The sequence below is a fragment of the Canis lupus genome, chromosome 1 (assembly GCF_011100685.1).
Source record: "Canis lupus familiaris isolate Mischka breed German Shepherd chromosome 1, alternate assembly UU_Cfam_GSD_1.0, whole genome shotgun sequence".
NCBI classification, from domain to species: domain Eukaryota; kingdom Metazoa; phylum Chordata; class Mammalia; order Carnivora; family Canidae; genus Canis; species Canis lupus.
In genome coordinates, this window is record NC_049222.1 from 94,082,763 (window position 1) to 94,108,948 (window position 26,186).

Here is a 26,186-nt window from a genome sequence, read left to right on the forward strand (position 1 = left end):
GTGCACTTAATTCATTCTTGGGTATTAAGAGATTTTCCAACTTCTATTTCATTAATTTTAAAATACTGTGGAGGAACCACAATGCAAAATTTGATGATCATTATTATTTTTGGATAATCCAACTCCTACTGAAAGCTTTGAACACAAGATGTATATGATGTCCCAATTTCTAAAACTGATGCTGTGTAGTACTTTCTTTAATGATGAAAATGAAGATGTTCTATTTCTGTGCTGTGTAATACAGTAGTCACTAGTGCAGTTGAGGAACTGAATTTTAATTCATTTATTAAATTTTTTAGGTAGGCTTCATACTGGGTGGGGCTTGAACTCATGACCCTGAGATCAAGACCTGAGCTGAGATCAAGAGTTGGACTCTTAACTGAGCCATCCAGGCTCCCTGAAGAACTGCATTTTTAAATTTAATTTTAATAACTTTATATTTAAGTAGGAACCTGTGGCTACTAGCTACCATATGGATCTACCCCATTATAAACCTTTACCTGAATACTGGATAAAGCCAGCTATCATGCATAAACATCTGCTTAACCCAAGTCCTAGTTATCTCTCAGCCAGTGTGTACTGTAGCAGTTGGCACCATGTGTGAAAGACTTGAGCAGAGAAAATAGTCTGGGTTTGTGAGCATGTGTGTCTTGACCTTAACCTACCCTTAATTAAATATTTGAGAAAACATATCCTGACTAACGTTTAAGACTTGATTCTGTCTATACCTCTTACCTGTTTAATAATAAGTATTGTTATTAAAAAGTTGTACTACTTGAACCTTCTATAACTTAGGTATTTAAAAAAACTCCTACCATTCATCCATTCTTTATTCATCCATCCATTCAAGCATTCTTTCATTTATTTATAGAACATTTACTGAGAACCTGATATGTGCCACTGGTTTGTATATAAGAAATACAGCGATGAATGAAACAGATTTTTCCTGCTTTCATATAGATGACATTTTGACTTTTCCTTCAAGATTGTTCAGCTTCAATAAAACCTATAACACATTTTGAAAATCAGTAGTCTTTGTCACTTGCCATAGGTCTTCTGTTATACTTTGGTGTTATATTAAATATTAAAATAATGCATATAAATTTTTATATTAGTAATTGCTATGGTAGAAAAGACATAAGTGCTTTACAATATATTGTTAAATGAAGTTTCTTGGGAGTGAGTATGTGCAGGAGCAGCAGGGAACAGCAAAGGGAGGGGGAGAAGCAAACTCCCTGCTGAGCAAGGAGCCCCACTTGAAGCTCAAACCCTGAGATCATGACCTGAGCTGAAGGTGGATGCTTAAGCAGCCGCCACCCAGGCAGCCTTAAAATACTAAATTTTTAATTAGGAGGCAGAGAATTTACCTGGATGAAATGTTCTGAGTGATTTTGTATGTTTTATAATACCTTTTATTTGTTTTTAAAATCCATTAAATTAGTTTGAACTTATTGCCAAATAGCTTGGTGCTGTAATATTTTTCCTTAAAACTGATAAACATATAAATTAGAGGAAACAAAAATTCTGAGAATTTGAGATTTGACTTTTGATCTCTTAGATGACATTTTGGTCTTGATGTCATGGCACTTGCTATGTTATTCAAATTACTTCTTTACCTTTAGAATGGATTTTGCTATCAGTAAACTGAAGAAAGCAGGTAATCAGACTGGACTCTATGTACTTCGATGCAGCCCTAAGGACTTTAATAAATATTTCCTGACTTTTGCCATTGAGGTTAGTATTTCACATTAATGGTAACGTTTTGTTTTTTAAATCTTATTTCCCATCCCACACCCCTCCTCTGGCAAAGGTAACATCTTTATTTAGTCTGTATGATTTCCCCTTCATGTTGATTTATCATTGTTTCTTTTTCTAATACTCAGAATTACAGCTCTGGATGTGATAACTAGCATAGTAATGCTTAGTTTATCTCAGGGATTCTATATTAGTAAACAGGATATAATTCCTAGGATTTGTATAAAAATATAAAATTATTTATAATGTATTTAGAATTCTATTTTTGATGTCTGGTTATTACTAGTGTGTCATTTTTTCAAGTCTCTTTTCATAAAAATGGAGATTGTTATCAAAACATATAGAACTAAATGAATCAGTAAATTTTGCTTTTATTGGTAATGGTTACAGGTTTAGAGTGAAATAGGTTGATAACAAACAACACTGTTAACTAGCAGTTTTCCAGTATTAAGAATAATGTTCTATAATATGCATGTTTTAAAGATAAAATAAAAATGAAACTGCACTGTTAATACAGATACTTTTGGATCTCATCAAAGATTGTTTCCTGTCTAAAATACTTAAAAAGATACCATCACTTACAAGGTAGTTTCATGGTGTAAATCTTGAGAAATTTTATAGTAACTTCCAAAATTTGTCTTACTTTTCAAAAGTAAAGAAAGTAAGGATTTGGTTATTCAGTTATTTTGATTTTTAGAAAATACACTCATATTTAGCATATAGAATAGATTAATTATCCATAAATACATAAGACAGGTTATTCACTAAATGAGTTTAGCGTTATATGATACTATCTTAATTTCATTTATCTTTTTATTATATATATAACAATCCATTATATTATCAATTCAAAATGTTTTTTTAATGTTTACTGTATTTGCTCAGCCTAATATGAAGGCTGTATATTAGTGTATGATATAACTCTGCTTTAAGAATTGTATCTTGGGAAAGGAAAAAGTAGGAAGATACACCAAAAAAGTATTAAATTGATCATTGTTATTAGAATAGACAGATGTAGACAGTAACAGAAAGGGTTGCAATTAAGAAAATGCTTTTTTTTTTTTTTTAAATTTTATTTGTTTGAGATAGAGAGGTGAGGGGCACAGGGAGAGGGAGATGCAGACTCCCCACTGAGCTGGGAGCCTGATGCGGCATTCAATCCCAGGACCCTGGGGTCCTGACCTGAGCTGAAGGCAGAGATGTTTAACTGACTGAGCCACCCCGGTGCCCCAGAAAGTGCTTTTACAGTAGGAAGAACTTAAGGTATTTTGTCAGTTTTATTTTTTAAATGGTCTCAAGGAGGTTAAATAATAAGTTTAAAAACTACATAAATTAAGAAGTTCTTAGTATAGCACATAAACATTGAAAGCTGAAAAATATTAAAATCACCATAGGGAGGTAACCGTGCAGATACAATAGTGGCACAGTGAATGAGTAATCACCTTGGCTTGTGAGACTGGGGTCAGGGCTGTTAGAGAGGGCCTCATGGAATGGATGATACTTGAATTGAGTGTTAAGAAATACCTAAAAGTCCATTGCTCAGAAGGAGAGGATGTATATTTATAGGTAGAGAGCCAGCATAGATGTATATCAAAGTGTAAAACAACATGACATTTGCTTAAAAATTTTAAAGTTACTTAGTATACCTAGAACATAGGTTGTATGTTGGCTCTGGTAGCAGTGAAGTTGGAGAAGGAAGCCAGCTCATGGAAGGTATTATATGTTATAAAATAGTTTTAGATTTTATCTTACAAATGATGGAAAACTGTTAAGAATGTTATTATTATTGTTCATTATCATTGCTTTTTTACTTGCTTTTTAGGGAAATCAGCTGTTAAGCCATTTAGGTAGGATGTGGAATTATAATCAGATACCTTTTTGTAGAACCAGGCATTCCTATCACCCTGTAGCAGTACTAGGCTAGGATTCACAGTTCAGTCTAAATGTTCTGTTGTTTGGTTGTGTGATAACATTTTGTCGCAAGAATTACAGTTTTGACCACTTTGGTTTTTTCCCTCTGTCTCTTTATAATTAAACTTACATAGCGAGAAAATGTCATCGAATATAAGCACTGTTTGATTACAAAAAATGAAAATGGAGAATACAACCTCAGTGGGACCAAGAAGAGCTTCCGTAATCTTAAAGATCTTTTGAACTGCTACCACATGGAGACTGTTCGCTCAGACAGCATAATTTTCCAGTTTACCAAATGCTGTCCCCCAAAATTGAAAGGTAAAATAATTTTCTAGCTAGTTTTAAAATACTGCTCATGGGTTGTGTCTGTGGTAGAAGGCAACTTCATTATTGCTTGTAAAGGAAATATGAAAGAAGCATCTCTGGAGGCAAAACATCTTTCTCTTACATAAGCATCCTTACATAGGGTTGTTCAGTTAGGTTGTCTAGATATGACCTGAAGTCCCATAATTCTGAAATTGCATTTAAGAAATGATAATTGCTTGTTATAAAAGGCATCAGTTACTTATTGAACTGAAAAACTCCACTACCAAATTCCCATATGTTGTTCTAAGTAAAAACTTTTTTTTTTTTTTAAAGATTTTATTAATTTATTCATGAGAGACAGAGAGAAGCAGAGACCTAGGCAGAGAGATAAGCAGACTCCATGCAGGGAGCCCAATGTGGGACTTGCTCCTGGGACCCCAGGTCATGCCCTGGGCTGAAGGCAGGTGCTCAACCACTGAGCCATGCAGGTGTCCCTAAGTAAAAACTTTGGTACTCTTTTAGAATTTTAATTTACTGTCTTTATTTTTTAAGTGTAGAGGATTGAAAATCCCATGAGATAATAGGTTTATTAGAAATTATCATTGAAATTCATGAAAATTTACATTAGTTAAGGAAAACATTACAATTTTTTTTTTTTAACATTACAATTTTGAATGTTTGAAATAACTGGTTAAAATGCATCAAAGTTCAGTGAATAAGTTCCTGAAATAAGTTTCTATTTATTAAAAAAATGAACAATGAGTTGTTAAGTGTTTGTTATATATAGAACACATTTTATTCCTCTGGAGTGATTTATATCCTTGATGTGCTTTGGTTATGTAGATTTATTTCATTTTTTTTCTTTTTCTTTTTTTTTTTTTTATCAGATAAGTCAAACCTTCTAGTCTTCAGAACCAATGGCGTTTCTGATGTACCAACATCACCAACATTACAGAGGCATAATAATGTGAACCAAATGGTGTTCCACAAAATCAGAAATGAAGATTTGATGTTTGTAAGTCATTAAATGCTAATTATCATCTTTTTTGTCCTTTTAAAACAACTGTTATCTTAAATTTTTTATTTATTTATTTTTTATTTTTTTTTATGATAGTCACAGAGAGAGAGAGAGAGAGGCAGAGACATAGGCAGAGGGAGAAGCAGGCTCCATGCACCCAGAGCCTGATGTGGGATTCGATCCCGGGTCTCCAGGATCACGCCCTGGGCCAAAGGCAGGCGCTAAACCGCTGCGCCACCCAGGGATCCCAACAACTGTTATCTTAATTTCCCATTTCACATTACATTCTTGTGACATTTGGGATTAATTCTATTATAATCTATAAACTCAAAAATTTATTTCAGTTTAAATATTTTTATTTCTTGTGCAGATGTGATACCAAACTTGAGTTAGAAATTAGCAAAACTGATTAAGAATGGAATTTTATTGTCTTTTTAGGAATTTAAAAATATTCCTTTACGAATCTTAATTTAAAAATTAAAAATCTTTGTCTGCAGAAGACCTGTCTGTCTTAATTCTCAAGTTCACTGGAAAGTAAGGGAAATGCAAGGAGTTAAAAATAAAAGAGGAACTGAAAACAAAGTGTACATAAGAGCTGATGTTTGGGCTGCAGGATGATGTTGAGGGATCAGGATTAGTTTTACTAATCCAGGGAATTAAGATCTAAAAGCAACACAAAGAAGGGCCATGCCTTAAGGACTCCACAAGACCAGGAGTTAAAAGTGAGACTATTTCTGAATGAGCCAGGACCCTCAAGTAAATACATCCTCAGTGGAACAACATGGATTGTTGAAAAATTCGCCCACTAGAAAAAAAAAAGAAAAAGAGTGTTGTCTGTTTTAGTTGGGCTCTTGGGAAAAAAGTCTCTTCTGAGAATTTGTAACCATAAGCTTTTCAGTTTAGATTTCTTTTTTTTTTTTTTTTAAAGATTTTATTTATTTATTCATGAGAGACACAGAGAGAGAGAGGCAGAGACACAGGGAGAGGGAGAAGCAGGCTCCGTGCAGGGAGCCCGACGTGGGACTCGATCCCCGGTCTCCAGGATCACGCCCGGGGCCGTAGGCAGGTGCTCAACCTCTGAGCTACCCAGGGATCCCCTCAGTTTAGATTTCTTTATACCATCTGCATGGTCTGAGAAACCCTAAACTGACAAATTAAAATAAAATGTGGTATTCTCCTAGTAGTGTCCTGTGATGCTTGGAAGAAACAAATACAAAATCTTTTTGGAAGAACTTACGCTTGACCTGGGCCATCCAAGATCCCCTCAAATAAACTGCTTTAAACATGAGCTTTTAATAAAAATTTTTATAATATACAGGGAAATAATTCAGGATTAAGTGAGAGCAGACCGACAAACATCAAAATTAGACCTCCAAGAACTTCATGTAATAGACTTCTCAGATTGAGATGATAAAATACATGTATGTGTTTAAAGTTAAAAATGGAGTTGTGAAAACATTGGAAAAATCAAGACATTTTTAGAAAGACCAGAATGATTTGGAGGAAGAAAAGTACAGGAATGAAAAATATGCTCATTGGCATTAGAACATAGAGAGGTTAGAGAGCAGATTACTCATGATCGGTGGGAGAATTATTGAATGGCAAAATAGATCTGAAAATTATTCAGATGCAGCAAATAGGAAGAAATGGAAATTATGAAAAAGAGTTTAAGGGACATGGAGAGTGGAATGAGAAAGACCAGCTGATGTGTGAGTTCCAAAAGGAAAGAGTGGATAGAATTACACAGAATTATAAAGACATGAATCCTCATGTGAGTAACAGCAGAGTTGCTACATGACCTAAAGTCACAAAACTAGTAACAGTAGAGCTGCAGTTTGAACACAGGCAGCTCTACCTCAGAGCGCAGGCTGTTGTCAATTATTTTGCAAGAAATATTAATAATAGTAGTAATGACCAGCACTTACTGAGCATTTACTATGTGTTGTAGACTGTTCTCAGTGCTTTCGTCTAGTCACTCATTTATTGTTCATAACAATAATATGGGAAAATGATTATCCCCTTTGTTCAGATGAAGAGACCAGGACAGCCTACAGTACAGAGAGATGAAATAGCCTGAGGTCCCACAACTAGAAGGTGGTGATTCGGAACAGTTCCACATTCTGCCTCCACAGACTACACCGGACTGCTTTTCACTATATGAAAGGCAAACAAAGAAAAACATTCACATGTAAAAAAGTGTAGGTAAACACTGACACTATGAAAAAGTGATAATTACAGCTAATTCAGGGGACTCAAGACCGTGGTGGATCCAAAATGTACTTATTTATTAATCCTTATATTCTGTCCTTTGTTACAGAATACAGTTACTATTTGCTCATGAATTTTTAAAAACCCTTTGTCATTAAACATATTTCCTAATTGCTACATCTTTCTTCATCTTTACTCATTCTTTTTTTCCTTTTTTCTTCTAAAGAACGAAAGTCTTGGCCAAGGCACTTTTACAAAAATTTTTAAAGGTGTGAGAAGAGAAGTAGGAGACTATGGTCAACTGCATGAAACAGAAGTTCTTTTAAAAGTTCTTGATAAAGCACACAGAAATTATTCAGAGGTATGTATGTTCTTTGTGTGGTTCATGTCATTTATGATGTGTCACGACACACTTAGGCATGCAGCTTTCCACAACTGCAACTTTTAAAAGTATATATATCAAGGATCTTTCTGAGGGTGCTTTCTGTGGGAGGCAATAGAACATTATAGAATTTTTTTTATAATAACTTATTTCCAAACTACTCTTCACATTGTATTATGGGTATTGCAGCATCTCTGCATATATTAAGGCTTTCAAACTTGGCTCTCCAGAGTTTTAAGGGTTCCACAGATTTCCTTCAGTTTTTAAAAAATTTTTGAAAGGCACTGTACTAAGGAACACTCTAGGTGAAATATGAATGCTTCTGAGCATCATCCAGAGATGCTAGGTAGCAGAAAGCCAGTTGTTAGTTGCCAGGGTCCTTAACATAGCAAGGCATTGCCAAACATGACATAACAAACATTTATGACGCTTAAAATGTCTGAAATGATGTTGGTGGAAGGTGATGTGAAACATCCAAGTGAAAGAGTTTTTCTTTTTTTCTTTTTTTTTTTTTGAAAGAGTTTTTCTTTCACAGTGTTGGTGATTGTGATCCTCAATAACTATACCCAGAAGTTCTAGACAAAGGTTAGAGTTGGTTAAGTTAGAGTGATACTAATACTATGCCAGTCTCCTGACATAGTTGTTATGATATTTTAGCTGTACAGAGATCGTTTTTAATTGTTTGAGAGGTTATTTGAAGCTTTCATGCATTTACCTGAGTCCCCTATCACTGTCTCTGTGCTCTACTGCAAGTGCTAGGGATGAAGGGCTGTTGATCTTGCAGCATCCATGTTGCCCTGTACCATTATTGCTCTCTCTCTTTGCTACTTCTTATTTGAGGCTTACTCAGGGATTTCCTTAGAATGAACTCTATCATTGAGGTTGATAGCAGTTGTAGGTCCATATAAAGGAACCAAAGCATTTTGTAATCTTATCTGTAGTTCTGCTAAGAATGGAGAGCATGCATTTCTCTTACAGCAGACAGTATCTTTCTGACCTGTGAACATTTATAGACACAAACAATAATTCTTTTGCATTTTTTGTATGTTTTTTTTTTCTTAGTCTTTCTTTGAAGCAGCCAGCATGATGAGCCAGCTTTCTCATAAGCATCTGGTTTTAAATTATGGAGTATGTGTCTGTGGAGAGGAGAGTAAGTAAAACTACAGACTCCCTTATGTTAATGTTACGCCTTTCTCAGAGCATGTATTTTTGTTTATATAGCAAATTTAATTTCAGGATCATAACTAAGTATCAGTATAAATCATATTAAACCCAATTTAAGAAGAGTTAAATATTGTTGAAACCAAAAACATCCTATAACTGTAAGTTATGTCTTCTAAAAAGGGAAACCAATGAATGAAATTAAAGTTCAGGAAACAGTTAATATGCTATATGTTAAAATGCCCAAACAGTAGAATATTAGAGTAAACAAATATCTTACAACCTTTTCTCCACAGCAATGCAAATTATGGCTGGTTCAATATATCATTGGAATAATTGGCCATTTCAGCACAAATTTTTTTGGAATAATAAAAAAATAAATAAAAGGCTAAAATTTTAATGAAATTGATTGAAATGATTGGGTGTTGATATTTGATATAGTCGATGTCTAAATTTAGACTGTTCATAAAAACAGAGTTTACATCCAGAAAATTGCTTATGTTAATTCTCTATTTTCCATTAATAATGTGAATTCAATATACGTCCATACTTAGATAACATTTCTTCATATCTTTGAAAATTGATAGTCTTTTCAAAGGCAGTGATTTTTAAATCTATTCTGAGGAGGTATTTCAGGTATCTCAAGGTTGATGAAGTGAGAATAAATCTTACTACCATGATGGAAACTTCTCTTATCCTCAACTAGAATAGTTCTGTATTTATTTCTTTTATTTATTGGTATTTCCCATAATTTTTCATTTAGGGGAAGAAAGAATACATTAAAAAAAAAAGTTTGAAAACTGTGTGTCAGAGCATTTAATTCCAGTTCTTATGCTTGCTTTTATATTTATTTCATTGATTCTGTGATGCATTTTTTTCACATTTAAAAATACCTGAAATTGAGAAGTGTGATGTAATCAATGACATGCCATAATTTACTCTTTGTTCTTTTATGACACATAAAATAATGAGACATGACAATCAGTGGTATCTGTGAAACATAATAGGTCTTAAATGCCACATAAAAAAGTTTTATTAAGTTTTTGTTCATTGTAATTCTCAGATATTTATTCTTTTTTCGACACTTGCCATGACATAAATTTACCTGTGATCTAGTTCTTAATTATCAGTATATGGATTGTTCTCTGAATTAACTGTGTGCAGCAAAACATTCATTAAATTTGTTTTAGTTAAAAAAAAAAATTTTTTTTTGTTTTAGTTACCCGTAGTTACCCACCAAGGTCCAAAGTCACTAACCTTTGTCACTAACAAAGTGAAAATGAAGTAATTTTAATATTAGTTATACACCAAGTGAGAACTAAGTAATTTTAATATTAGATCAAGAGGATCACAATTTGAGATAAGATTATGCATTTTATTTATTTTTATTTTTATTTGGAGGAGGGAGGGACAGAGACAGAGGAGAGAGAGGGAAAGAGAAAACCTTAAACAGGCTCCACACCTAGCACAGAGCCTGACTCCGAGCTCACCACAGGACTGGATCATACAACCCTGAGATTATGACCTGAGCTGAAATCATGAGTCAGAGGCTTGACCTGCCGAGCCACTCCGGTGCCCCAAGATCATGCATTTTAAAACAAAGGTGAAGCATAAGTGTGTGTGAAGTATAGGCAGTTAACTTACTGGGCCATGAACTAACATGGATTACAATGTGAAAGTCTGTCAGAATTTCTTTAAAGATCTGTATCATGATGCCATGGTTAAATTTTTTGCTTAAATTTTTTGAGTTTTTATTTTATCTTAATTTTCCATTTTTATAATTAAATCCAAATCCTTTTTTCTCATTTATATAACTTACTGTTTATGCATTAGAAACAACAAAATAATCTCAATAAATTTAGATTTGAAATTAAAAACCTGACCTTATTGCCTTACAAATTAGTCCTAGATGACTATAAATAAACTCTAAACTCAGTTTAATTATTAAACAACACGTCTTTATGTACAAACAGTCTTGGCTTTTGGTGACTTGGTCAGTACTAACATGGCTAGAAATTTTTATATGTCTTAAAGGCAGCCAGAGACTGTTTTTAGAAGCAAAGTGTATCTTAATAGTATATTTAAAATATACTTCTAAAGATAAATGCAAAACTAATTTTTGCTTTTTTGCAGTATATAATTAAAGGATAATAGAGTTCAAACTCAAATTCTCCTTAATGCCTGCAAGAATAGACATTGCTATACATTTTTATGTGTGGAAGAAGAATTTCAGGAAGTTTTGATGTCTAAATGTAGTAGAGTCCCTCCTTATCTGCAGCGTATTGTTCCAAGACCCCCAGGGGATGCCTGAAACTGAGGATAGTACCCAGCCTTATGTACACCATGTCTTTTCCCATACATACGTACCTGTGATAAAGTTTAGTTTGTAAATTAGGCATAATAAGAGATGACAACAATAACTAGTAATAAAATAGAAAAATCATAGCAATCTGCTGTAGTAAAAGTTTATGCAAATCTGGTCTCTTTCTCCATCAAAATATCATATTTATACTATGCTCACCCTTCTTCGTCTTATGTTGATGTGAGATGATAAAATGCCTGTGTGCTGAGATGAAGTGAAATGAATGACGTAGGTAGGCACTGTGATGCAGTATTAGGCTTCTACCTTCTGACAGTCAGAAAAGAGGATCATCTGCTTCTGAACCTGTTGACTATGGGTAGCTGAAACCGTGGAAAGCACACCCATAGATAAGCAGGGGACCCTACTGTAGTTTCATGGAAGAGAGGTCAACTCTGATAAATTTTCATTTGTTTAAAAAAAGCAGCTATAATTCAGTGCTAATACATGGAAGTATGCTGGAGTAATATTGTATATATGTAAATATAAAAATATAGCAACAATATAGTAGTAGAGGTATAGAACAATATATTTTATATGTGTATATAATTATGTAATACATGTAATTAATGTAATATTTTGTATATGTAATTGTTAGATCCCTGCATCTTGCTGTCGTGAAAAAAACTAAACCCAAAAATACAACAAATATATTTTACGAGTGAATTTTGCATAATCTCTTTACCTGTACTACTCACATATAACTATATATTTATAAAAGTTTAAAATTACATATATTTTTATCATATGTGTACTTGAGTCTTTAATTTTTATATTTTAATACAGATATTCTGGTTCAGGAATTTGTAAAATTTGGATCATTAGATACATATCTGAAAAAGAATAAGAATTCTATAAATATATTTTGGAAACTTGAAGTGGCTAAACAGTTGGCATGGGCAATGCATTTTCTAGTAAGTAATAAGTATAATTTTTCATCAAAAAGTTACTGTCCTGTCTTATGAAGCAATGTGGAAAGATTCTTGACCCAGGAATAAGAAATACATAAATAAATGCTGAGTCATTTAAAATAATCTGTTAGTTGATGAAAGAGATTATTTTAGACATATATTTATTTATGTAAAATCATGTTTTTGAAAGAGTTTTGTCATTCCATCAATCTCTTAACATTGCTGATGAACACTCTATAGTTTGTGTCACTTGGGTTTAGAGAATTTAATAAAAAATATATAGAAACTTGTACTAGTTATGGATAGCAAAAAAATCCCTGCAGAAAGTCCCTTGTTATGGTATTTGTGGACAATTAGACATTATGCTCAATGAGAAAGCATGTTGCCATAGAAGCAGAATACCAGAGGGCCAGCCAGCCAGTGATCAGACTCCTTAGAGTGTTGTACCCACATCTTGCATCTTGCTGCTGAACAGAAACAATACTTAATGTTTAGAAATACATACTGTTTAAAATCTCAGGTTTAGAAAGTGAAGTGGCATTGAGTAATTTTAATACATTCTTTTCATCATGGGCATAGATTGTGGTGTCATTTGAAAAGTAAAACAGAAAACACAGTGCTGCCATAAACCTTACTTTTATTTCAAAGCATGCTTCCAAATTAATGTTAATTAGTTAATACTGTCCTATTTTTTTCTTTAAATCCATGGATATACTAAGTTTTCAAACATTTGTAGATTGATATTTGAATGTCTGTGCATTTAACTTTAATAGGAAGAGAAAGCACTTATTCATGGAAATGTGTGTGCCAAAAATATTCTGCTTATCAGAGAAGAAGACAGGAAGACAGGAAATCCTCCTTTCATCAAACTTAGTGATCCTGGCATTAGTATTACAGTTTTGCCAAAGGACAGTAAGTTCTACAGGAATCTCATTTAACTTTTTTTTAAATTTTCTTTTTATTTGAGTATAGTTGAAACAATGTTACAGTAGTTTCAGGTGTGTAACATAGTGATTCCACATCTCTACTTGGAAAATAGTATTAAAAAAGAATGTTGATAATTTTTTTCTCAACCTCTGTTATTGATATGTTCTTGATTAATAACAAATTGAATTACCATTTTTAGAAATCCAAATTAAGGTATAGTTATATCCTAGGCTCTGTTGATTTCTTCTTTCTTATAAGCATGTTATCATGGACTACAGAATGATTTTTTAAAACAGTTTTAATCCCTACTCGTATGGAAGTTCAGATTTTATCCATTTTTTTAATGTGACATTTTCTAATACATTCTTTTTGAGCCACAAATTATCTAAATTTTTCTTTTTTTAGTCACTGAATTAAAAATTTGAGAAGATATATTGTCTACTTTGGGATCTTATTTAGTTTAATTATCCAGCTAATTCTGACTTTTAAAAACTTAAAATCTTTTGTGTTAGTTAGCCTTCTATTTAATACAACTGAAGTAAAAATTTCAGTCACATAGTTGAAAGGAGTTTTTTGGTACAAATGTTGCAATTGTATCTCATTAGCTTAGTTAATTTCTCTAATTGAATGTTCTAAATGTAGACTCTTAATAGATCAACTTTTGTGCATTGATGTATCCTATTTGAGCCAACAGTATTGAAGCTTGATAGCTTATCTGATAGTGAAGACAGATAATAGGGCAGAAAATGTTATAGGATTTTAGAACCATATTCAGGGAAACTTTAACTCTTTGGAATGGAAAGGAAGGTGAAAATTTATTCATATGGTTAAAGAGAAAGGAACCTGCTGTAATTATATAGCAAAAATATTCATATTGCTTTACCAAAATATACCAAATGGTGCAATGGATTATCCTTCACTCTTATATATCATTTTATTTGTTTTGTCTATGTATGTATGCCAGATTACCAGAGGTGGATTTAAAATTGCTCCCTCCTAAAAAAATAATAATAATAATAAAAATAAATAAAATTGCTCCCTCCTTCCTTTGAATAGTGTTTTCTGATGAGGTCAAAGACCATAGCAACTTACCTGGGAAATTCCATGATTTTATTTTTTTTATTTTTTATTTTTATTTTATTTTTTTGACTCCATGATTTTAGTGGAAACTACGTATATCAGTTACATACTCATAGTATCTTGGTATAATTCAGTCATTGATCTTCCTGGTGGTCCTTGTTTTCTCATGTACAAGTTAGAATCGCCACTGCTGTTTAATCATTAGAACAGCTCAGAATGACAACATTGCCTTTGTTACTTACACATTGTAAATAAATACCAAAAAAAAAAAAAAAAGCAAAAACAATTTAGGACAAATTTTATGGGAAAAAAATTTTTTTTGAATGCACAACTCATAGGGAAGGGGTAGAGAGAGTAGGAAACGAGTTGAGACATGATGGTTTAATGGAAAGAAGTTTAGTCGATCCAAGATTTGTATAAGATTCTAATTCTTACTGTGCTACTAACAAATTTTGTGACTTTGAGCAAATTACTCAATCTTTATGGGTTTTAGTGTTATCATTGTTAAAGCAGAGATAATGAATTAGATGCTCTCAAAGGTCCTTTCTAGCTCATAAGTGTATGAGCTTGTATGGTGCACATAACACACAACCCCTAACAAACAAAAGACCCAGTTATTCAAATCAGTTTTAAAATTATTTGCATATAAAATAATTACTTACTTGTGGGAACTATTTAATCATACTTTGTTCCTGTCATTTAAAAGTTCTTCAGGAGAGAATACCATGGGTACCACCTGAATGCATTGAAAATCCTAAAAATCTAAATTTGGCGACAGACAAATGGAGTTTTGGTACCACTTTGTGGGAAATCTGCAGTGGAGGAGATAAGCCTCTGAGTGCTTTGGATTCTCAGAGAGTAAGTTTATATTGACTGTGAAGTTAGAATTCTTAATTTTCTTTCGCATGACTTGATATCTTTTTTGCCTGTCTGATGTTAAGAAAGAAGCTTGATATCACATTTTATAGTTCATTCTCATCTGGTTCTTGAATTATAGAAGCTACAGTTTTATGAAGATAGACACCAACTTCCTGCACCAAAGTGGACAGAATTAGCAAATCTTATTAATAATTGTATGGATTATGAACCAGATTTTAGACCTTCTTTCAGAGCCATCATACGAGATCTTAATAGTTTGTTTACTCCAGGTAGGTATTGGTGGAATAGTCTTACTGATTTTCCAGCTATATTTCTATTTTTATTGTATTTAACAAATCTTTACTAATTTTGTAATCTCTTAAGAAGTTCCTTGATGTCGTTTTTTGGTTTTTGTTTTTGTTTTTTTTTAGTTTTAATTCCAGTTAGTTAACATACAGTGTTATTTATATTCGTTTCAGGAATATGATATAGTGAACCTTGATGTCTTTTAGACTCTCTTATGTTCACATGACTTTTCCTACTTTATACATATTCTAGTCTTGATTAAACAGTCTCTCCTTTTTAACAAAGGCTTCTTCAATAACCTGATTTTAGTTTACCAATTAATGAATAGTATACTCTAGAAGTCTCTTTGGCTTATTTGACTTTTTAGAAGCAATTTTTTCTTTTTTTAAACTACTTATGTATTTTATAATTGAGTGGTTTTCTAAACATAAACAAATTTTTTAAACAAATTGTTTAATAAACAAAAATAACTTGTTTTTGTGTGTCCAGTCCTTTAAAGTATGTAGTTAAATGTATATGTGTCTGACCCCTAGGTATTTCCTATTCCAATACTACTTTTCATTCTCACCACAAAAGTCAAAATAATCTTACTTTATAAATACTAAAACTGCCTATTTTGGCAATTATTCTTTGCAAAAGTCTTTCTTGAAAGCCTGTTAGATTATGGGTAATAAAAAAAGACCCTTGTTAGCATAGCTTAAACTATTAGAGTTTTTCTGTGTCATTTGTACATAGTATTTCTAACTCATTCTGATTATTTTGGTTAGCATGAATAAAAGTGTAATTTGCCAGCTAATGTAGTAATATACTTTGTTTCTCCAGATTATGAACTATTAACAGAAAATGACATGTTACCAAATATGAGAATTGGTGCCCTAGGGTTTCCTGGTGCTTTTGAAGACCAAGACCGTACACAGTTTGAAGAGAGACACTTGAAATTTCTACAGCAACTTGGCAAGGTAAGATGTCAGGTTTTTTAAGTAGTTAATATATAATCATAGAACATTTTATTTAGAAAATAGAGGCTTTAGGGACACTTTAGTGGCTCAGTCAGTTAAGCATTCAACTCTTGATCTCAGCTCAGGTCTTGATCCTCAGGGTCATGAGTTCAAGTTGCCTTTCATTTTATAAAAACAACAGCTCTTGGTATGTTGTGTTCTTTACTCTTTTCAATTAGCAGCGTGGTAAAAATATTCAAAGGATGAATTTGTACTTAAAATTATTTCTGTATTCTTTTCTATTTCTGTATTTTTTAAACCAACAGAAATAATGGTGTATTTTAATACTCATAAGAGCTAAGAAAATATTGCAAAACCTTTCTTTTGCTATTTGAATTCTTTTTTTTTTTTTTTTTTTAAGATTTTATTCACCCATTCATGAGAGACACACACAGAGAGAGAAAGAGGCAGAGACACAGGCAGAGGGAGAAGCAGGCTCCACGCAGGGAGCCCGATGTGGGACTTGATCCCAGGTCTCCAGGATCAGGCCCTGGGCTGAAGGCGGCGCTAAAGTGCTGAGCCACCCAGGCTGCCCCATGCTATTTGAATTCTAAAATGAGTATTTTTGTGATCTTTATACTTGTGCCCTCATATACTTACATTCTTTACTTTTCACTTCAGTTTAAAACCTGGATTTTTAAAAATCTTCCTACTCTTCCTTCATGGTGCAGATCTGGGACACACAGATCTGGACTCGCTGCTACTACTCTTCAAACATCAGACTCTCAAGCATCATTAATAGTCCTATGTGAATATGGTTATTATTCTCTCCTTACCATTGGCCAGCATCTTGGTCAACGCTCCACATTCCTTGAATACTTTGTTACTCATTGTTTTCATCTTCACCTTACACTGCCATTATTTTCTTCATCTTACCTTGCCATTATTTTAAATTCCTCAACCTCTCTATCTTAAATCTGTGTCTGTGTTAACTGACCACCTTGAATTCTGTAATCTCTGATAATTATCTTCCTTATGACATGTCAGACCCTGAAATCTCTCTCTGGCTATAACTTTGTATCTTTAGTTTCTTTCCAACACAAAAATCCTTCTTTGATATCTTTATTACTACATCTTTGATCCTTTCTTCTTCCTGAACCCTACTAGCTACCTTCTAGATTCAGCTCTCCTTTTCCAGCCTAGGTAGACCTCCTGGTAGACCATTGAAACTCTGCTTCCACTCACTCGTATCCACATTCTATCACCTTCCCTCCCTTGATTATCTCTTTTACTTTCCTTGTTTCCTAGTGTAGGAACACTAGAATTCTGAATTATTTTTTTTTCTATTTGTGTTTTCATCTCTCAAACACTGTGAAAAAACAATCAGATATAAATGTTTGTCTTCATTGCAAATTGATTTCCAACATTGGCTGGCATTCAGGACTCTCTTAATTGGTAGTTCTTTTATTCTCTAGGATTTGATTTCTCCTGTGGTGCCCATTCCAAGTATTTTCATTCCCTTCTGGTTTCCTGTCCTAAATCTATTTCTTCACTCTCAGTGTTTGCCTTTATCTTCTTCAAAAGAAAATAGAGGTATTCTAAATTAAAACAGTGAGATTGATTTGTGCCTATCAAACTGACAAAGATTTAGAAAAATTAGTGTTTAGTGTTGGCAGGAATATGATAAAATTGACATTTTTTCCACTGCTTATTTGAACTTAAATCAGAGATTCCTTCAGGAGAACTTCCTTCAGGAGAACTTCTGTTGCAGCAGGTATCAGGGGCCTTTGAAATGTCCATATTCCTTGAACTGCTAATTCTACTTTTAAGAAAAGTATATAGACAGTAAGTTTTAAATTAAAAAATAGATTTTGTTAAAGACTGACCTTTTAAAAAATGTGGGACCATCCCCATAGGCTAATAAACATTTCTTCTTTTCTTGAGCAAATAAATCAACCATAACAAAATACCATCACTGGAGGCCTGAACAATAGAAGTTTATTTCTCCTAGTTCTGAGGGCTGAAGGCTAAGGTTAAGTGCTGGCAGTGTTCAGTTTCTAGTGAGGACTCTCTTCTTGGCTTCCATATGACCACTTTCTTGGTTCTGTCTTCACATGGCAGAGAGCTCTGGTGTCTTTTCTTTTTCTTATAAAGGCACCAGCCATATCAGAATAAGGCCTCACCTTTATGATCTCATTTCAGCTTTATCACCTCTTTATAGGTCCTATCTTCGAATACACTCACTTTGGGGGTTAAGGTTTTATCATAGGAATTTTGGGGGAACACAGACATTCAGTCAATAACAGACCCTTCCTTGTTCTATTCAGCTCACTGTCAGTGATATCAAAGGGTATATTGTGAAGAAGCAAAGATCTTTTTGGAAGTTAAAGATAGAGATTTAAGAATTCCCTGGCCTGTCTCTTGGGCTATTTTAATAATTCATGTTCATGATTTGTTTAAATGCTTTTTTGAAATTGTTTATACTCCAGCCTGTAATTTCTCTTGAAGAAATTAAATATATAGGTTTACTATCTACCTGTTGAAGTGTTATTTCCTTTTCTTATTCTGAAAATTGCCTAATGTAACCTTAGAGTTACATCTGCTAATTTTAGCTGCTGTATACAGAATTGTCTGTATAATTAGAATTTATTAGTAATTTGTCTATAAGACTTGAGATTTCTAGCCTAATGTGATGTGTTGTTTAGGGTAATTTTGGCAGTGTGGAGATGTGCCGATATGACCCTCTACAAGACAACACTGGGGAGGTGGTAGCTGTGAAGAAGCTCCAGCACAGTACTGAAGAGCACCTGAGAGACTTTGAGAGGGAAATTGAAATCCTTAAATCCCTGCAGCATGACAACATTGTAAAGTACAAGGGAGTGTGCTACAGTGCTGGTATGTTGCCCATTGAAACCTATTTTGAATGCAAGGTACGTTCTTGGCATCCTGGATAATGGAAACATAAAATGTCTCAAGGTCTGGACTTACATGCCTGTGCCTGAGGAGAGAAGCATTTAGGTGACTGGAGATTGTGCTTGGTGACAGTGGGCTAGAACTACAAGAAGTGTTTGGCTCCTGGTTATTCATTCTTTTCACCACAGATGGTGGTTACCATGCTTAAGCTTACCAAGAGACTATCATTTTTAAATAAACAAATTGTCTTTGCTCTCATTTTCTATGAAAATATTTTTTAAATTAGATACTTTTTGTTCAGTACAGATGAGGAAAAAGGAAATTTTCTCATCAGCTTATCTGGGTTTGCATAAAGGGTTACATGAGATTAAGCCATAACTATTTTTTTAGCTTCTTTTCAAAACTTTTTTATTCAAAAAGCCTGTGTTCTTAACTATTACATCCCTTAATTTAGAATCAAGTTTTGTCATCTTAGAGATTATATATATCTTTAAGTCATTTATGATTATTTTCTAATATTTTATCAGTAAAGTATGGCAAAGTAAAACATTGTATTCCCATTTGTGTGTTAAAAGGCCGGCGTAATCTAAGATTAATTATGGAATATTTACCATATGGAAGTTTACGAGACTACCTCCAAAAACATAAAGAACGAATAGATCATAAAAAACTTCTGCAGTATACATCTCAGATATGCAAGGTACTTAATATCCTGGCTACTTGTTGTAAATGAAAAGAACATGCTGAAGTAATTGTTACAAAGTCCTCTAGAGTTTTTCTTAGATAATGAAGGAAGCTTATAGAGGAAAGACCATTTAAATTGTTTATGTTTATAAAACTTAGCTGAAATAAAAATGTCGTTTTATCAATAGGGCATGGAGTATCTTGGTACAAAAAGGTATATACACAGGGATCTGGCAACAAGGAATATATTGGTGGAGAATGAAAACAGGGTTAAAATTGGAGATTTTGGGTTAACCAAAGTCTTGCCACAAGACAAAGAATACTACAAAGTGAAAGAACCTGGTGAAAGTCCCATATTCTGGTGAGTATATTTTAGTGCAATAAAATAAAATTCTAGAGCACAAACTTCAAACTTTTATTTTTATTAACAGTTTGTCATTTATATATTTATAATCATAGCAAAAGTTTATCATGCTTGCTTTGGGCTAAATGCATTTCATGGATTATCTCATCTAATCTTTATAACAAGCCTTGAGAACATGTGTTATTCTTATTCTATTTTGAGTGTGAGGGAACTGAAGTGTACACAGGTTAAATAGCTTGCTCAAGGTCGTATGACCAGTAAATGGTAGAATTAGGATTCAAATCCAGACAGTCTGTTCTCAAAATTTGGGCTTTTAAGCTTTCTTAACCATAATGGTGATTTAATCTGGCATTAAATGAGCTTTTTTTTTTTTTTTTTTAAGATTTTATTTATTTATTCATGAGAGACACAGAGAGAGACCTAGGCAGAGGGAGACGAGAAGCAGGCTCCCTGTGGGGAGCCCGATTTGGGACTTGATCCCAGGACTCCGGGATCATTGAGCCAAAGGCAGATACTCAACCACTGAGCTACCCAGGTGCCCCTAAATGAACATTTTATAGCAATTTGAAGCTAACAATAATTTTTGATCTTCAGTTGAAATTGTGAGTTGCAAGGAACATACAAACCTAGTTTTTTTATGTGGGATACATTGTTTTTATTGGTTTGTGCTTTGATGCAAGGTCTTTTTTATTCATTTATGGTACATTTTGTTTTATAGAAATGAATTGCTGAAATTCTATTTAAACATTTCAACTTGGGATACACTCCAAATAGACTTTAATTCTGGTTTATTCATCTGCTGAAATAATACTATTAAGATTATGTTGTTTAAATCAGATGTTAGTGTTAAGGGATGAATTTTATTTAAGTATGTCTTCTTATAACTATCAATTTTTAAATATTTTAGATTCATCAGAATTATTAGAAATTATTCAGCTACTCTTAAGTTCATTGATCATCCATATATGATAGTTATCTTTATTTTAATATATCTGTGAGGTTTACAACTGATCCCAGCTATTACAAATTGTTAGTCTAAATTAGGTAAGAAAGCACCAATGATTTAATTTTGATTTTACAATTTCACAATTTTAATATACTTACTTCAACTGAAAAATGAAGTCCGATTTCGTTGATTTAGAACATGATTTGAACAAATGGATTATTTACACAGAAGAGTAATATATAATGATATTGTGAATGTTTTACAGAAAAGTCCTTATCTTTTATAGAGGTGCATACTGAAATAATTATCATTGAAATACTGTCATGTCCAGAATTCGCTTCCTATAAATCCAGTGGGGTGGAGATGGGGAATAGTCCATAAAACAAGGCAGGCAAAGAATTTAACTAGGTGACATGTTGTACATGGTTGCTTATTGTTCTCTTAATTTCTATGTGTTTGAAATGTTTCATAACAAAAACACTTTGAAGGAACATCCTGGTGATAATCAGTAGCATTACTGTCATCTGATTGTTTTTAGGATAGGTGAAACTAGAAAATAAGACTCCTTGAAACTTAATTTAACTATCTACTTCGGTTATGTTCCCCAGTGATGCATGAATTTCATTCTTTTTTTTTTTCCCAGAATGAGAAACTAAAGAAGTTAAATGGAATTAACTAGAAATCCATAAAGCTTAGCTCTGTGAATTTCCAGTGATTTGGGCATACTTAATGAATACACTTTTTTTTTTTTTTTTTAATGAATACACTTAAATAAAAACTTATTAAGTACCTACCTACTCTTTGAAGCACCATTCAAAGAACTGGGGTATGAAGATAAGGTCAATATGGGAGGAGGAAGGGGGAAGCAACTGCGCCTAGTTATTAGGAAGACCAAACTAAAGAAGAGCTTGATGTGGCAAGCATATTCAGCTAACAGGTCCACTACTCATTATCCCTTCCCTTTAGGAGCTCATAGTTTAGGAAAAATCAAATGCATGATCAAATCATTGCAATGTAGTGTATAAGTGTAATGAAGAAGATGGTAGGAAAACATAAGAATACAAATCTGTTGAGGGTTTAAATTACAGAAACGCACAACTAAGAAATGACATTTCAACTATTGATTAATAGTTTACCAGGTTAGAGAAGAAGAAAGGCATTCCATTAGGAGGGAGAAAACTTGTTTGTATAATAAGTAGATAGGAATGGAAGGAGTTTTGTTATAAGAGTACTCATTTTTGTGAGTCTTTATGAGATAAGCAACAAGAAAAATATAGTGATGTACCATTAAAATTTATCTGTTAGCTGGCAGTTTCATTAGATCCATTCTTTTTTCATTTTTATTGAAAAACCACTAGATTTTCAAAAGAGAAGTCTCTAGAGTCATTCCTTTTCTCAATTTCTGGGAAGTATACCAAAAGTTTTTCCAAAGTCTGACTTCATTTTTCAGTTGAAGTAAGTATTAAAATTGTGAAGTTGTAAAATCAAAATTAAAAAACACTTTGCAGAGCACATGTACAGAGAGAGGCATGTTTGTAACAAAGCTAACAAAGCATATTCACCAGACCACCTTTCTTTTAGGATTCCTTCATTTCTCATTTTAAATATTTAGTTTCATACCTAATATTGTATTTTTTGTTATAAAGAAAGCTCCTAAATTATGTAAGCTTTGGGCCCTCTGTTTCTGGAAATTGCAAGGACAGTCAAGATAAGTTCCAGATGATACATACTTAGTATAATTAATTTTATATTGTTATGAAAATCATTTCTCATTACTTAGTTTACAGTAAATAATACAGAATAAAATGTAGCTAAGATTGTAACACATGAAATAAGGTATATGGTAAAAGGTCTAGTATTCCTTCGGTAAATGTGTTGGGGAGAGGTATATATCAAACTCTGATTTTTGACTTTGGAGAATCATTAGGAGTTAGTACAAAAATCAGAAATAAGATTTTTTATCATGATCAAAGTTTTCCTGTGTATTTATGTACTGCTAAAAACTAATCAGATAGGCAGCTGGTTATGGCTTTATTTTCATATTAATAACTATTAAATGTTTTATATAATGAAATGAGGCTGACTAAATTTTGTATAAATAATTAAGAATATGAGTTGATAAAATAGGTTTTCACTGGGGGCACCTGGGTGGTTCAGCTGATTAAGTGTTTGACTCTTGAGCTCAAATCGGGTCTTGATCTCAGGGTCATGAGTTCAAGCCCTGTGTTGGGCTCCAGTGTGGAGCCTACTTTAAAAAAATAAAAGTTTTTAACTAATAAATTGAATAATGAACACCAAATCTGAAGTATGAAAGGGAATGCATACAATTCTTATCCATGAAATTTAGCCATCATACCTTTCTGGATAGATGATTCTTTTTTTTTAAGATTTTATTTATTTATTTATTCATGACAGACACAGAGAGAAAGAGAGAGGCAGAGACACAGGCAGAGGGAGAAGCAGGCTCCACGCAGGGAGCCTGATGTGGGACTCGATCCCGGGTCTCCAGGATCACGCCCCGGGCTGAAGGCGGTGTGAAACCACTGGGCCACCGAGACTGCCCTGGATAGATGATTCTTGAGAAAGACATTCTTGGATCACAAAGCTGGCAAGATGCTTATAAGCAAAAGCTTTTTAAAAAAATTTATGTACATTTCAAAGAGAAAATTAGCAGTGATGAGTTTTCTAAAGTAAATGCTCTGAGAGGGGGAAGAGTCTTTTCTCTCATTTTCAACAGAATTATTTTTTTCTTTTTTGATTTGTATTTATCTTTATGTGGGAGAGAGAAAACCAGCCTTGAAGATGAAGGGGGGAAATTGTAGACCGTGCTTTCATTGAAAACTGGAGGAAGAGACTGTTTTGCAAGCGTTGGGGGAATAGAAGAAGGTTATATTCCATTTGTGAGATAAAACTAACATATGTTTAAAAATAATTATATGAAAAACTATTTAAAACTAAATGTAAAAATAGTATGGTTAACTGTATAGTATGAACAGTAATAAATGAGAAGTTCAGTATCATGAGGTCATTAAGACCTTGAGTAGCAGAGAATGATCTATGGAAGTGAGGAAACTTAAATTGGATTTTGAAGGAGAGATTAAATTAATATAATTCACATGTTTAATCTCATTAGTCTAAAACAGATCTTTGTCACCATCCTCTGTAAATAGGGATAAACTTAGCGATAGAACCATAACATTCACAGTCCATTAGCCAGAATCCTCCCTTGGATAGTGTGGATACTTGAGGAGACAATGACATCGTTTCCCCCTATGACTTTCTATTTTCTGTGTTTCCTGTCATAACCCTCCTTCTGATTAACAGGTTCTTTCTTTTTTGTTTATAGCTTCAAGTCTTGTTCCAGTTTAAAAGCCATATTTTTTTTCCCCTCTGGGAGACTTATCTCGATTCATTTAAAGCTTTAATTTGCAAAGAGCATCTTTTTTTTTTTTTCCTTTAAATTTCAGTTCCTGGAAGGTACTTTGCAGTTAACTCTGGTGTCACTTATAAATACGAAAATAATTTTTTTTGGATTTGGTTATTTTTGTGTGCCAAAGATTCTCAAGACTACCCTCAGGTCTGATGATTCACTGGGAGGACTCCTAGGTCTCTGCAGTCTACTCATGGCTATGGTTCATTTCAGAGAAAGGATATAAAGCAAAATCAGTGAAGGGAAAAGCCATTTGGAGCAAAACCTGGAGGAAACCAAGCACAAGCTTCCAAGGATCCTCTCCCAGAAAAGTCTCATGGGACAACATTTAATTCTCCCAGCAGTGAATCCTGACAGCACGTTTTCTGCCTGGCATGTACCAAAATTTCAGACTCCCAGAAAGAAAGCAGGGGTGTTGATTATGAACCATATTGTTTGCAGAAACAGTTTTGGCCCAGTGAGCCACTCTAGCATTTTAGGCAACCCTTCTGAAATCTAAGTTCCCAGGCAACAGTCAGTTGTCCACATTGCAAGCAAGGTTTGTGAGGGTGGCAGCCTCAGGCCTGCTTCTGTTAACTCTTTTCTGTACACCCTATTTTTTTAATCCAATGATTTTGTGGTAAAAAGAGTTGGCATATCAAGTAACTTTTTTTTTAATAAAGTATAGTTGATACATGTCACATTAGTTTCAAGTGTACAGCATCGTGATTCAAACAGTCTATATGTTCACCACAAGTGTAGCTACCATCTGTCACCACAACTATTAGAATTCAAATAACTGTCTTATAAATGCTTTTTGTATATTACAGGTATGCTCCAGAATCATTGACAGAGAGCAAGTTTTCTGTGGCTTCAGATGTCTGGAGCTTTGGAGTGGTTCTATATGAACTTTTCACATATATTGAGAAGAGTAAAAGTCCACCAGCGGTTAGTAGGCTTTTTATTTACTTTTTTCTTAACATGAGAAACCCTTTTTCTGAAGAATAATAAGTTTAGGACTCATTTTAGAGCTTCTTATTGCTCATTTATAAGACAACATCCAACAAAGTAGCCCTAAACTCATTCATTGACTTGCATTTTTGAGAGGGAGTGGGTTGGAGAGGAAATAAATAAGTAAATAAAGGAAAGGGAGGGGAGGGGAGTGTATAGTCTCTCTTTTTAAAAAAAATTAAATATTTAATTTATTTATTCATGAGAGACAGAGAGGGAGTAAGAGAGGCAAAGACACAGGCAGAGGTAGAAGCAGGCTCCGTGCAGGGAGCCTGACGTGGGTGGGACTCGATCCTGGGTCTCCAGGATCAGGCCCTGGTCTGAAGGCTGTGCTAAACCGCTGAGCCACGCGGGCTGCCCCTGTATAGTCTCTTTAAATGATTTTTAGTAAAGCTAATAAATTTATTCACTCTAGAAATTATTGAGTTAAACACTTAAAAATAATTTTCCCTATTCTATAATTTTTTAAAAAAGGAAACCATGAAAAAGAAAATAAACCATCTCTAATTCATCTTCTTAAGATAACCTTTTTAATATTGTATGTTTTCTTCCAGGCTTTTAAAAATTTTATATATGAAACTGAAATTTTATCAAATATATTTCTTTTATAAAATAAAGGTCATACTGTACAGTTTGCTATCCTACTTTTTCATGAAGTACTATAGCATGGATATTTACCTATATTAGTAAATATTTACTTAAATTTGATTTCTAACTTCTGGGTATCATTTTATCA

The 26,186-nt window shown here is 33.3% G+C and overlaps 1 protein-coding gene across 5 annotated transcripts in view; it reads left to right on the plus strand.

The window, feature by feature from the left end:
* JAK2 (Janus kinase 2) overlaps positions 1-26,186 on the plus strand; it is a 114,310-nt gene that overhangs the window by 86,109 nt on the left and 2,015 nt on the right. For 4 of the 5 annotated variants that reach the window (XM_038527259.1, XM_038527261.1, XM_038527260.1 and 1 more), the window contains 14 exons: positions 1,623-1,734; positions 3,801-3,987; positions 4,863-4,990; positions 7,428-7,562; positions 8,646-8,733; positions 11,890-12,017; positions 12,788-12,926; positions 14,728-14,879; positions 15,019-15,169; positions 16,008-16,144; positions 18,829-19,018; positions 19,612-19,736; positions 19,909-20,081; positions 25,270-25,387. In XM_038527259.1, coding sequence (XP_038383187.1) covers positions 1,623-1,734; positions 3,801-3,987; positions 4,863-4,990; positions 7,428-7,562; positions 8,646-8,733; positions 11,890-12,017; positions 12,788-12,926; positions 14,728-14,879; positions 15,019-15,169; positions 16,008-16,144; positions 18,829-19,018; positions 19,612-19,736; positions 19,909-20,081; positions 25,270-25,387 — 1,963 coding nt within the window. Of the gene's footprint in view, positions 1-1,622; positions 1,735-3,800; positions 3,988-4,862; positions 4,991-7,427; positions 7,563-8,645; positions 8,734-11,889; positions 12,018-12,787; positions 12,927-14,727; positions 14,880-15,018; positions 15,170-16,007; positions 16,145-18,828; positions 19,019-19,611; positions 19,737-19,908; positions 20,082-24,673; positions 24,832-25,269; positions 25,388-26,186 lie in introns of those variants that run through there. The other variant, XM_038527262.1, reaches the window with a different exon arrangement.